General features: G+C 39.0%; 1 protein-coding gene across 1 annotated transcript in view; it reads left to right on the plus strand.

Annotated features, from left to right (window-relative positions):
- DNAH7 (dynein axonemal heavy chain 7) overlaps positions 1-14,938 on the plus strand; it is a 273,490-nt gene that overhangs the window by 93,547 nt on the left and 165,005 nt on the right. The window contains exons 27-28 of the mRNA XM_018562004.1: positions 2,665-2,877; positions 7,030-7,128. Coding sequence (XP_018417506.1) covers positions 2,665-2,877; positions 7,030-7,128 — 312 coding nt within the window. The remainder of the gene's footprint in view (positions 1-2,664; positions 2,878-7,029; positions 7,129-14,938) is intronic.

Below are 14,938 nucleotides of genomic sequence, written 5' to 3' on the forward strand. Positions count from 1 at the left end.
TTCTGCACTTCGGGTCAGCCGAACATGCTGAGCATGTTCGGCTGATCCGAAGCCACACGAAGCAAGCCGATGTTCGGCTCACTTCACTTCTGATCGGTCATTCACTCGGCTGCCCTCGGCAGCTTTGTGAATAGACCCCTTAGTCAAGTCACCTCCTCATGTCTTTATTGGCTATAGTATTCCATGCCTGTCAGTTAGGAATTGCTTCTTTTATCACTTGCAAATATATTTTTTGGCTGTAATGATTAATACAATATGAATGCATAGCATTAGTGTTAAAAGTTCTTAACTATTCCAAATATTTTAGCAAGGTTTTAAGAGTTGTGTGTAGTGCTAAGAAAAGCCAAGTAGCCCAGAGTGCTCTGAGATGCCGGAGGCTTCTTTTTTTTCTGCAGCAGGAGCTAAGCATAAGGAGACCACTCACTGATACCAAACACTTCAAAGGTGTTGGCAGAACTAACTACCTTGGTATTTGTTTGATTGAAATTATAGTCAGTTTTTTTTAATCACAACCATGAACAAATATTAAGATAGACTATGTTGTTAAAGGAGAACTATGAGGTGAGTGCTTTTCACTCACCTCATAGTTCTAGCCGACCTGTGACAATGAAACTGTCACAGGTCGGCTCAGTAGATCGGGAGGTGAGCGAACAGATACCGGCGTTCGCTCACCTCTCGATCCTGTCACGGCCCTCTGCCGTGACAGGGGAGGGGCTGGATTCCCCGCTCCGTTCCGCCAGCGCTGACTGGCGGAACGGACGGGGGAGGGGGCGGGTACAGCTGGCTCTTCCTCTAGATAGGCAGAGCCAGCTGTCAGTTACGCCACTGGGCGGATCAAGACATAATTGTCGGGATCCGCTTTAGCTGCGGCGTCTTAGTATACCTCGAGCAGCAGCTCGCGGTATACGGCGGCGTCTCAGTTACCCTAAGGAGAACTATGGGGAAAAGCCTTAACCCCATGGTTCTCCTTTAATAACAAAAAAATACTATATCATGATGCATTTATTAAACAAGAACTAAAATTCAAAGGAATAAAAATTGATTTAAAGTTATCAGTTTTTTAAAAATAAACAATCCGAGGATACCCTACTGACCAGTATCACTTTTAATCCCAACCAAAAACCACACCGCTGTTTGTGGCCACACCCACAAATTCACACCCCTATACTTAACACATTCTCAATGCTCAAATAATTTCTCACAGGCTTTTGGAACCGGAGGCAGACATTCAAGATATAAAGACAAAATAAAAAGATTTCAAATATGAGGCACAAAGATATGCATGAGAGCATCATGTATATGCCCAAGAAGTAATGAAAGTAGAGTAATTCACTTGAAATGACATGCAGTACCGTGTTTTCACAGAAACATGAAACAAACTGAACAATAAACCAGTACATTACAATATACTGAAAACAACGGAAATAGTTTGGCCTACATTATACAATATGAGAGAGAGATAGAAAGTAAAGCTATAAAAAGACTGCTGGACTTCTTCCTAAGACAGTTGATTTGGCACACTCCAAATGATTTCATCTGGTGAGGCCAATACATAGGAGGAAAACAAGGCCAGAAATATATATAAAAAAAAATATATATATATATAGATATATACGGTATATTGCTTCATCATAACAACATGACTGTGCAAAAATGTATGAATCATACTAGGAATGGAAAAAATTTAAGCTGAAAGATAGTTCTAGAATAATTTATGTACCCATATTAAACATTAATACAAGTCGGGAAGCCTTTTTTTTTGTGCAGAGGTGAAACTTAATTTTTAAATTATGGCACACTAGCTACCTGTTGATTAGCTTTATTCTAGTGGCATACTTGGATTTGTCATCTGCAGCTCATTTCCCATCTAGCTAAATCCCTGTAGTTTTTGCTATTCTTTTTATTTTAATTTCCCTGAATATGAAACTGAAAAAAATGTAGATTAAGTGTTTCAAGGTTCCTAGCACTTCCCTCTCTCTGAATGCACTATGATTTTATACTCATATATTGAGCATGATGCGAGGGGCACATTGTAAAATCATATGACAAGCAGCTGAGTCTCCTTCAGAAGAACATTTTGCTGCAAAGGCTTATAGTATGTATAACTTAGATCAAAGTAACTCTGTCAATAAAATGAAACATCCAAAAAATGTTTTCCTGCAAAGAAGATAGTAAATACCTCTACCCCTGCCTGTGCCACTATTTATTGCATTATAAAAAACCCAAACTGAAAACGCTTCCAAAATCAATACTTCCTAGTCCTCTGCTGCGCTGAGTGGTTCAATACACCTATTTCTATGTCACCATTGTGTCCTGTAGCGGCATAAGGGCTAGCAGGAGCTCAGCAAAGAACCAGGAAATGGACAAACCTGAAAGTGTTGGAATAGTCTTTAGCTGGATTTTTTTCTTCTTATATACAGCTTAGATGTGTGGCTCAGGTAGCAGGAGATGTAATCCATTTACTATCATTTACTATGTATTAAGTTAACTTTTGCACAGAACAGTTCTAATGGTTACTGGTTACTGTATAGTACTAGAAGTTAGATGATTGATTTAACTGTTATGTGGAATTGCTCTTTAAATTCAGCATTTAGGTTTACTGTCTTCACACGTTTTTCATATATTAGAATGTGCTCCAATATCTTTATTTCATATATAAAACAGGCTTTGTTTAGGACAGTGGCCATGATGGTTCCTGATTATGCCATGATAGCTGAGATAGTGCTATACTCCTGTGGATTTGTCACAGCAAGGCCTCTGTCGGTGAAAATTGTGGCAACATATCGTCTGTGCTCTGAGCAGTTATCATCCCAACATCACTACGACTATGGAATGAGAGCAGTGAAATCAGTGCTGACTGCGGCAGGAAATTTGAAGGTACAAACAAACATTCTAAAAGTACTTGTTGTTGCAGATGGATGGTAAAAGTACCGTTTTTTTTTTTTCTACCGTGTATATCTACAAAGGAAAAAAAATCAAAATCCAGTTTAATTATTTTTTTACTTTTCAAGCTTTTTCTGTGGTTTGTACATGTATCTGTTGTTCAGCAGTTATTAAAATTACATTTCAGTACAGTATGGATTTGTAGGCACCCAGGTAAAGTCTTTAAAGCACTTTCCTTAGACCAGCTCTGAGAGTCCTCGTCATGGGTTCATTAAAGAAGTCCAGATTAAGCAAATTGCAATATGCATTGGAATGGCATGCTGTAATTATGTGCAAATATAATGTACTAATATTTTTTTTACCTCCTGAGGCCTACCCAATTCCTCAGTATGCCAAGTACTTGCCATGGCACACCTAACAATTACAATTATTAGTTATAGAGTATAAAACTCACTGCAGTGCCTCACGAGAGCAAGGAAGAGAGTTATGTAAATTCTGGCATCCTGAGCATCTTTCTGCTTTTAGTGCTGCTGATCATTTAGTAACTAAATGCACAACACCATCAAGTAGCTATGAAGGGATGCAGGGTTCCACTTATTTTTTTTATTTAGACCTGCCAGCACTTACCTGCAGAGGAGTAAAAGTAATCACAGAGGAATGTCAGAATTACATGTAGCTGTTAGAGCTATGCAGATTGAAAAACTGTTTTTGTTTGCACAGAGAGGGCTGTTGTTTTTTAAACTTGTGGTGGGATTTTGTCAGTGTGCCAGATTACATATAAACATTGCAAAAACTAGGCAAGTAATAGATTTAAATATATATAAATCAAGTACCACCTACTGAATAATAAACAAAAAACACAAAGAACTGTATCCACAGAGTGACAGTGTATCAATTTCCACATGTGACAATGTTACAAGCTTTCAACATAAAATTCCAAACAAAGTAAAATAAAAAAAAGTCTTTGCATAAACAACAGCATATCATCTATATTGATTTGTCTTGAATCACTGCTGTGTCTAGTTCAATCTAAACAGTGTGAATCCTGCAACCATTGCTTACAAAGTAACTCACCAGAGGATATTGACCTTATTGTAAAATTAAAGTCTGCAGCGCTTTTTATGACATTTCCATTTCCCTTGGTATTGCTTTCACACTTCTTCCTCTTCCAGGAAATATTCACAGACAGAAAAGTTCCAGATAGTATAATGCTGTTTTAAAACTGTATATTTATAACCAAATAGCAAAACACATTGCACTTACATGAATTAGTGCTATGAACTGCACTAGTTATAGCGTAGAAATCCCCTGCCTCTAATTAAGATAACAGGAATGGTGAATTTTTATTGTCCATTGAGGGATACAGGAGTAGTAGTAGTATACATTGACTAGTACGTTATATGCAGCTGCCTTCAGGAGGTGGACACTGGCAAACAAAAAAAGTCAAACACTAGCCCCCCTATAACCCTGGCCAGAGCTATGCTACTTCAGTTTTTTTGCTAGGGTCCTAGAAGGTAGGACACTGTTTCCTCAGCTCTGCTGAGGTAAACTTTTTACCTCTCATAAATGACTTTTCATCTATTTTTCGTGGTTGATTTTACTTCAGTCAAGATACAAATATGAGGTTGGAGTTAATCTTTCCACAACAGCTATCTGAAACGGCTAATCTTCTGCAAAGCCTTGGAGGTTGGACTGGACTTTGTTGAACCAATGATTGAGGAATCTGCCTGTAATGTGACCCTAGGGCTTTGAACTCTTGCTTGTGGTGCTCCCTAGATGCCTAGTGTACAGGTTTGTCAGCTCTGTCAGCGTGCTCTACAGGCCGAGAGCCATGTCACAACCTCAGGTTTGTACCAGTTTCTGAACACTCCATTGTGAGTAATGCCCACAGGGGCTAAGACTGGAATCACATTGATGTTATACGCAGAATAAACCTACAATGTTCATATGAGCGGATGCTTGCTTTAAAAAAATAAAAAGTTTCATGCTTTTTACAAAGTCTGGGTGGGAGGCTGGATTTCGGCACCCTCTATAGAAATCATGAGTGAGAAAATCTGTTACTCAACTTCATGAGTGAAATGACTGGTTTCTTCTTAGTACTCTTAGTACAATATCTATAGTTGTGTCTTTCTTTTTTCTTCTTCTTTGTTTTCTTTATTATTGTTTCCTTATTCGGTTGTAAAACCTTTACCCCACGAAATTATATGGATTGTTTAACCCCTTAGTGACACAGCTTCAAAATTTCTTTTTGCTTCTGGGGACCAGAGCAATTTTGCCATTTTTGCTATGCATTACACCGACACATATTGTATACCATTTTTTAAAGGACAAAATGAGCTTTAATTTGATGTGACACATGCATATATAAATTCTTATTTTTTTATGAAAAAAACCCCAAAGTTTTTACAGCGTTGGCAATAATAATGTGTACATAATTAGTGTAGTTAACAGAAAGTAATTCATAATAAATTATTTTATTTGTCTAATTAATAGGGTATATCATATGTCTGGGATTTCACTTTATTTTGGGACTTATAGGTCACAAAATACAAGGAGTAAAATACAATTTTACTATGGAACAGTTTTAGAATGTGGTATGTTTTCCCCCTGTCTTTAAAAGCCTCCTCAGCACTATATTTTTTTATAGGTTTTTTTGAAATATATTTGTTTTTACTTTTTTTACTTTTAAAACCTTTTTCCTTTTTAAAATGTTTTTACATTTTAAATACTTTATTTTTTTATCTTTACTTTTTTTAAACTACAGGGGCACTAAGGGGTTATTTTTTAATATACAGGGGCTTTGATATTTAGTATTTCTGAGGAGAATACAGTATTCTCTTAAGAGATCATTTGTATCAGTTTTATAACACACAGTTGGGGCTAGCAGATTCACATACAGTGAACAACCGGCGGTGTGACTGTCATGGCTCTGCGATTACAGCGATCAGCTCTTGCTGTGATCACAGGACTGTAACCACCTTATCAGCTGTTGAGTGTCTGCCTTGGACCCCAAAAGAACACATCAACAGCAGTAACTCAATTAGCTGATGTTCCCTTCATGGATGGATTTATCCCAGCACAGGTTGTTGCTGAGGTCTGACCAAGGTCAGCCATGTCAACAGATCTTCTGCATTATAGTAGGCATCCAAAACGATCATCAGCAGGAGGATTGACCATGCCACTGCCTGCCTGGGAGAGGAAGACTTGTAAAAGGAATTTCGAAGGAATTGGAAATGTCATAAAAAGTGCTGCAGAGCTTAATTTTGCTATATGGTCAATATTCTCTGATGATTTAGGTTGCAAGCACTGTTGAAGGATCTACACTGTTTGGATTGAAGCAGACACAACAGTGATTCAAGATTAATCATTATAGAAGATACACTGTTGTTTATGCAAATACTTTTTTGTTTTACTTTGTTTACACTTTTATATTGCAAAATTGCAACATTTTCACATTTGGAAAATGTTTTACTCTGTGGATACAGTTCTTTGTGGTAATTAATTTTTTATTCTTGATGGGTGTTTTATTTGCACTTTAAAATGAGCAGCACCTGATATTTTAGTTTTTTTATTACACTTGTTTACAGATAGCAGGAACGTTTCACTATATTATTTAAAGTAACAGGTTCACTTGATATAAACAGCATGAGAAATTTACACTAATTTCCTCAAGGTCCTGCTTTTCCCCTTTCCAGCAGCAGAACTCATCAAAAACCCAGTATACTGTATCTAGAAATGGGTTATCACATAACAGGTTTGGGGGGTACAGATGTACAAAGTCGACCTTAGTAAAGTCAAAACTGCCACATGAATTTGTGTGGGTTTCTAATGATGCAACAGGGAAATGTGGGAATAGGAAGTAAAGATTCACTGGATGTAGAAACATCATAGATTTAGAAAGTAAATGTAGACTAGTGTCTTTTTTAAGACTGCAGTGAGTTGTTACTTGCCTTTTAGCTAGTTTCCTGTGGAAAGAAGAAATGCAGTGTCACATACACAAAATATTTACATCTTTTCCTCTGTAGAGTTTTCTCTTGTGTACCCATAATTACAATCTCCTAATTTGAAAATGTATTTTTTGTATATGTATATGTAATTTATAACTTTATTTGTAAATATACTGTATACTTTTTTTTCTATGCACAGCTTAAATACCCCTCTGAAAATGAACAGATTTTGCTGTTGAGATCCATTATTGACGTAAACCTTCCAAAGTTTTTGTCTCATGATCTCCCCCTTTTTGAGGTAAGACATTTCATGTTGATTCATCAAGTAGTATTTCTCTCAGTATCTCCATGTGTTGCCCAAAAGAACACATGGCTTTAAAGGTTTGAAATGTGTTAGTGTGTTCCAGAGACGAGCGGTCAGGGCAGGCAGCTGAGGCAGAGCCTCAACGAGTATTAAGGAGGAAAAAGCTGTCAGATTCTAGTCTGAAGCTGACAGCATTTTCTCCATTCAGAGCGGCTTGTTACAGGTTACACAGCAGGGAAAGCCTCCCCACTGTGTAACCTGTCATGGATGGAGCGCTGCCTGTTAATTACAGGCAGCGCCGCATCCGGCTTTTGACAGGTAGGTTACACAGCGGCGGGCTTCCCCACTACTTGTGTAACATAACTTAGTGAGACAAGAGCTGTCACAACCTCTACTCTGTGTTACAGGCGTGAGCTCTGTGGATGGCTTATACCAATGGCATGGTGCCAGTGGTCCAAGCTGTCCAATCAAACAAAACAAAAAAAAAACAGTGAGGACATCGATCTCAATGCCTCACCAGTGACTGCAACTGATGGACAAGGAGGCATCTCCCTGTCTCCTCCCTTCCTAATCCCCACACAGCTTGGTTACCGAGCTGGAGTGGAGCTTCAGTGGGATGGGGCGGAGCTTCGGTGGGACAGGGCAGAGCTTCAGCGGGCTGTGGGGTGCCTTACCCAGCACAGAAGGCACAACACATCACTGGTGTGTTCTAATTAGCCATTTGGTTTTGTTTATAAACCAATCTGTCTATGAATACATCTATCTTTTTAGAGTATACTTTAGAAAGCAGGACCATGGTGAAAATCAATGTATTGTATTATTGTAATTGTAATAAAAAAAGGATAAAACATTCCAATGTTTTAATAATCCTCAGTCTTCTATGAAATGAGGAGAAAATAGATGATATAGGAAAGGTGCACGGTTTCTGTTGTATCTGTGTATGATAAACTTATCAACCATTTTAAATGTCTAACAGTAAAATATTTGCTTGAGCAAATACAACAAAATGATTGCTACTGTCTTTATTAAAAAAAAACCTCCTATGTATGCTTTTTACAAAACTACTTTTCTTTATTAATAGTATACTATTTTATTAATGTCAGCAATTTGAAATTCATCTGTTGATTGTGACTTGCCATACTAAGCTCCTGAGTGAGGTATACATAGTTAGGCTGGATACACAAAATATTCTGCTAAACACAGATCAGGTTAAATCAAGCTGATGAGGTTGGAATGCATAAACAGTACTTAGCCAGAGACTGAAAAACCTCTAAAAACTTCTAATTAAGGTCATGTCATCAAATTGTCATGTCATAAAACCTCTTTCAGAGCCCTCAACAGGCTCTTATGTATCCTGGACATAATTGTCTATCATATTACCATTACCAGCAATGCACATTTGAAGTTTGGTTTTACCTAACCTGAAACTGCCTTTTAATACATTTCCCGCTGTCAAATTCTACACCTATTCCACAATTCTGGTTATGATAAAATTACATTCATTAAAAGTGTCTACCTGAGTGGATAACTAAATAATGATTAGTTAGATACCAAACACTCCTATATTACAAGGTGCATACAGCTGATGGGACACATTAACCCTTCTGAGATAGCCCTACAAAAGATCCATATCAAATCTGAGGTATATCTAATCGTAATTAATCCTGTGCAGTAATATGTTGCTTGTTGGACTGTAAAATATGGTCATCTGAAAATACTGATACTTTTAGAAAATCTGGCCTTGAGGGAGTGTCCGCTGAAATATCATAAACACTTCGACACCGCTCAGACCCTTTGGTTATGTCTATGTTTCTTGAAACACCCTCTAAAAGGTCAACAAAAAAATATTTCAATTTACCATTAAAATTAGGAAGGATTTCTAAGGGTCATTCATGAAAGCTGATGACCTTAATACATCAGACTGAGCTTACTCTGCATTAGTTTGGATTCTGCTGAAACTAAAAAAACAGGCAAACTTTGCTAAGTGTTTTCTACTTTTGCTCCCATTTGTTTTATTTTTTCGTTTTGTCTGTTTGGTAATATTCTTTTTCTTTAAATATGTTTTTTCTCTTTCTTTTCATTAAATGATACTTTAAAATCAGCAAGGTAATGCTCTAAATGCTTCTCAGAAATTAAAGGATCCCTGTGAATAATGTGTATTTCTGTTGAAGCACGTGTCAGCAGCTACTGTTTTTGTGTGTAAAAGGTTAACTGCTCCAGTAACAATCACTGTTTGCCAGTGTTTAGACTATTGTCCCGCAGGCTATGAAATGCAGGGGGAAGCTGCGATACAACACAACAGTGTTGGGATTTGAGATTGTGGTTGTCACAATCAGGGATATTGCCAGGGAGACAAAGGTTCTTGAAAAAAGGTAAAATGTCAGTATACATTTTGCTGTAGGGATATGGATTTATAAAGTATTTATGAAGGTATTTCATCAGGTATCCCTTGGGGTGCGGGGCTGTGACAAAAGTTGTGTAAATGTTCAGATTGAAGGTTGGTGAAGACAAGTAGGTTTATTAGAGTTTCAGTGGAGGAAAGTTGTAACCTCGTAATTAAGGTAAGGTAAAATTCTGGGTTGTCAATGTTTGGAGTGAGAGGGCTATATAACATAGAGAGGTTATACTTATTCATTGTGCACAGATGTATAAAGTACCTCAAGCCAAAACAAATAAACACCAGCTGCAAGCACGTAAACAAGAAACCCCTTCAGAGGTAACTTTCAAACAGATACAAATATATTATAAATTGTGCCACTCTCAGAATAAATACAAATAAAATAGTACAACAATATGTAAATACAACACTAAAACAATAATTAACCGCCTCCCTATATCTGAGTGGGCCACTCCCACTTGCGTGCGCAGCGCGAGCGGGAACCTACCCAAATTTAAAAACAGGCAGCGATGCCTGTTTACATACAAGCGATCCGCAATATTACATCACTTCCGCATTCTTGTGTCACTCTCCAGCTTCAGACGCTGGGGAGCAGTTGATGAAGCAGATCAAGATAAAGTGACACTTTATTGCCCTGATGAAGGGACCCTATGTGGCCCCGAAACCTTGGCTATTTGTGATATATGTGATGATTTATCATGGACATATGGACATTATGATTTGAACGACATCTTCTGAGTGCTGCTGATCCTCACTTTCTTCTGATTGATGCACACTGCGCCATCCGTGGTTATCACTTCGAGCACCACCATTGTGATTTGGTCTGAGACACTGCAAGGAGTGCAGGGGGACATACTGTTATACTACGCTCTTTCCATTGTAAGACATTGTTTACGGTCTTTCCCCCATGAACCATTCTAGAATGTGTGTAAGTATAGTGGCATTATAGTACGGTTCAATGTCAGGTAAACCAATACCACTTTGATCATTTTTCTTGATGACGATAGAGTAAGGGGGCCTTGGCTTCCTTCCTCTTCATATGAATCTTGTGAGAGCGGATTTTAGGCAAAAGAAAAAGTGTTGGGGGTAGGGACATCACGTTAATAAATTCATTATTATCAAACCATGTATGGTGGAGAGTCAACCAAGGTTGAAGTTTAGCAGAAATATTAGGGAGTAAGGGCTTGTAATTAAGGTTATATAGTTTATTGAGGTTGGGTGAAATATGCCACCAAGTTGTTTTTAATGAGTGGTTTGACAATTGAAGAAGTGTTTTGCATATGAAGTTGTTCTGTGTGAGATATTGTTATGTTAAGAGCTTCAGGAACTGCGAAGAATGTTATATAGTGATGCATAAAATTGCTGGAATTCCACAGTTTCGTCTCATGCATTACTCCTTTAGTTGAGTGGTTAAGTCTCGGGGTGTATGTGGATGACCTCTCTTGTCCCACTGGCTAATATTTTACTACTCTTGTTCCCATATTAATAAATGCTGCTTTTGACTTTATCCCTGTGAGAGAGGCGTAAGGAGTCCAGCAGTTGTCTTATCTGTGATCCTATTCCGAGTTTCTGCATAAGTTTGAGAGGGTAGACAAAAACCTAGTTAGGTCGGCGCTCCTCTCTTTTTTTTAGGTGCGTACCGTATTTTATGAAAATACCTCTTGTAACAGCTTAAAAAACTTCTCACTTTATGTGATTCGAGAAAAGTTGGTAAGTTTAGAGTAGATACTTGCCATATATGCTACATCTAGAAGCAGGTATTCATTAAGTCAGGTGTATGGAGTCTTTAGGGTGGTCAGTAAGGTCAGACTAAGAAAAATTGGGGAATGACAGAAGAATTGTGTACTAAAGAGTAATATGAGCACAAGGGTGTCGTACATGCCAAACATTTATAAATTATAAAAAATGAAGTCATTTCTTCAGCTTGTTTAAGGCTGAAAAGGAAATCGGAGAGAAGCAGAGGTCCTAGGAGCAAATTGAGATTGAGTATTAAAATGCCCTTAGTAAACTCAGATAAGCAAGACAGAATTTATTTAAGAGTGGGAATTAGATGCTGAATAGGGTGGTAAATATTAGCTAGGGTAAATGTCATGTGTAAGATGGAACAGTTTAGAAAGACTTAAGTATTTAGGCATTCTGTTATAATTTCACAAGGGAAAGAGGTGTGGAAGTCAGTAGCAACCCCTTTAGTCTTTTGCAGAGGGTTGGAACTAAGAGCTCATTTAGTATAAGGTCTCGTTGACACCTAGGCGTATTGCATATGAGCGTCTGTCGCGCGACCGTCGGTAAAAAAGTCGCGCGACAAACGCGCGTTTCCGAAGGCTACTTGGCTGTATCCCAATGGAAACGAGCAACAAAACGGCCCAAAGTACATGTACCTTTTAAGGCGTGGGCCGTTTTGTAGCGCGTTAGGGACGGGCGGAAATACGCCAAGGTGGGAACGAGACCATTGAATACAATGGGATTTATATTTTTTAGCGTTTTGTAGAGCGTTCGTCGAGCGTAGAACACGCTACAAAACGTTCAGGTGTGAACGAGGGCTCATACTGGATGTGCAGCAGAGGTGCCTTGTCAGCCAAGGAGTGAGTTCCCTGAAGAAAAATAACATAGGTTCATCTTGTGCATATTATAAAGAATCTGACAATGTTTATTTTGGTGAGTTGAGGCCTCTGGCATTCAGTGCGCCAAATTATAGTTTAGCCATTTGCGATGTTCCCTAAAGGTATATGGGCCGCCTCACATGAGTAGGGGTGTAGGGAATTGGAGTGAAGGGGATAGGAGAGGGAACATGGGGCAGGATAGGCGATGGGAGAAAAAAAGCTTGCTATCCATGGGTACAAAAACGAACAGTGGAGAATAAAAAGATCCTGGAGGGCCTTTGTGGGGTCCATTGCTGGGTAGACTGAAAATGAGAATCGGAGCCATCTCTTCCATGCTAGAAGATTGTGGAGTGAGGCAGTGTGGATGGACATTAAGGGAGAACATGTACTGTGTAATGCATAAAAATAACAAAATTGTATGCCGTTAGGGGGCTCATGGAGCAATTGTCTTATGGATAGGAGAGTTACCGTATATACTCGAGTATAAGCCGAGATTTTCAGCCCATTTTTTTGGGTGAAAAGTGCCCCCCTCGGCTTATACTCGAGTCAGCGCCAGCGCGTCTTCTTACTTACCTCGCCGAGCGTCGCGTCACTGCTGCTCGGGTGTGCGGCGCTCCGAGCGGGGTCATCTGGCAGTCTCCGGGTCCTAATTTAGGTGGCCGGAGACTGCCAGATGAATCTATCTACCAGTAGCTGCCTCATTTCCCACCCTCGGCTTATATTCGGGTCAATACTTTTTCCCAGTTGTTTTGGGTCAAATTAGGTACCTGGTCTTATATTCGGGACGGCTTATACTCGAGTATATACGGTATGTGCCTCTGTTGCACCTCTGACCAGAAGTTAATCATGCAAGGTAATGTGGAAGAGTATCCCATCCCAGTATGCAAAGCTTTGCAATAAAATCTCACAAATAGCCCAGGTATATGTAGGCATGACCATTGGATATGGAGGGCACAGACAGTCTATCAACATTGCAAAGAGCAAAACAACATAATTTGTTACAAAAGTCTGGCAAATGGAAAAAGAGAAAGTCTGAAGCAAGCTACTATATGCCAGGGGTTTTGTTCAGGTCCAACTATGGATAGGGGGAGGCGGAAAGGGAGAAGGAGAGGGGGAAAAGGAAGGGTCGAGGGGTGAAAAGGAGAAAGTGAGGAGAAAAGGGGAGCGGGGAGAGGAGGGGGGAGGTTGGAGGATTGGGGTGTGAGGGGAAACAAGAAGAAGGGGGGAGGCTTGGTAGGTATGAGGACCCAGTTTAATATACAGCAACATGGAGTAGTAGAGGGGGAAAAGAGAGGTTCTCTTTACCTTGGGTCTCTGATTCCTACCCTGGTAGAAATCTATCTTGAGAATGGTTTGCGGGATTCTTAGGAGATCTTCTCATCAAAGAGACGCTTGCAGCTCCTGCTAAACCAAAAGTAATCTACCCTTCTTGAGTAGAGTGAATCCTTTCCATTTATCTATTTTAGGCATTGTGGGGTTGTTGGGTAACTCCATTTCACATAGTCAAAGTGCTGTTTCTCTGCACTTTTTGATTCTCCTCGTTAGTCTGAAAATCTTAAATTTGGGCAACACAAAAAACTGGTCTTTTGGACCAACAAATCCCACTATTTGCTGGATTCCAGTCAAGGTTGGATTGATCTCTTTTTTATATTCTCTAACTCTGGGAGGAATCTACTAATGGATGTATTCACTTTCTTACTCCTTTACTCTGGTTCTATGGAACAGATAGTTTCCAAAGTTGTTGAGGGACTTCTCTGTTGGTCAGTTTTTTAATCTGACCTCTGCTTAACTTCATCTGGATACTGCAAGTTCACCATCGAAAAAATTGCTGCCGAGAGGGCAGCCATATCCATCCATATCTCTTAATTATCTATTGGGTAACATGCTTTCTTCCTGTAGCCAAGGGTTAAGGGTGTTCTACATAGGCCCTCATCTGGTAACAAGTTGGTTTATTTTTGGTTTGGTTTCTTTCTTTGTCCACCTCTCCTTTCCATGAAGTCAATGGTTAGGTATCCTAGGCTTCGGCTGTTACCCTAGTAAACATTCTTTTTGTTGACTACCTTAGCTGTTGGTCAAAGTTCTTTTATCTTGCTCAGCAGGTGTGTTGTTCCACCTGTTTTCTTTATGGTGGTAGCAGTTTCTCTCTAGTGATTACCTATCCCGGTCTGGCACACAAAGTTGATCCTCGGTTACCCTCCTTGCTTGCAACAGTTTCCACATTTTTTAACCTTCTTCTTCTAACCTTTGTTTTGACATTGATTTCTTCAGATACTCTTGTAGTAAGATTTCCACATCCATTGTATCTTTCAGCTGGACTCTTTTTAGGTGTCCCAAATGTCTAAGGATTAATACCTAACCGTGTACTTCACTGGACAAAAATCCTATTATTTATGGCAGTGGCCCATCAATTAACCAGTTGACATCCGCGGTGTTAAACCCCCTTCCCATCCAGGCCATTTTTCAGTATTCAGCGCTGCAGTACTTTAACTGACATTTATTCCGTCATGCAGCGCTGTACTGAAATGAATTTTATACCCTTTTTTGGGGACAGATAGAGCTTTCTTTTGGTGGTATTTATTCACCACTGGGGGTTTTATTTTTTTACTATATTAAGGAAAAATTACCGAAATTTTTTTTAAAAAAACAGTTTCCCCTATATTAAATGATAAAACATTTATTATTACCCAATTTTTTGGTAAAATATAAAAGATGGGGTCACGTCGGGTAAAAAGACACTAAACATGTCAAGCCTTAAAATTGCGTGCGCGCGCGAAACCTCAAAAAACGATAATACCCAAAATTGGCC

The sequence above is a fragment of the Nanorana parkeri genome, unplaced genomic scaffold, assembly GCF_000935625.1.
Source record: "Nanorana parkeri isolate BGI_ZX_2015 unplaced genomic scaffold, ASM93562v1 scaffold555, whole genome shotgun sequence".
In the NCBI taxonomy this organism is placed as follows: domain Eukaryota; kingdom Metazoa; phylum Chordata; class Amphibia; order Anura; family Dicroglossidae; genus Nanorana; species Nanorana parkeri.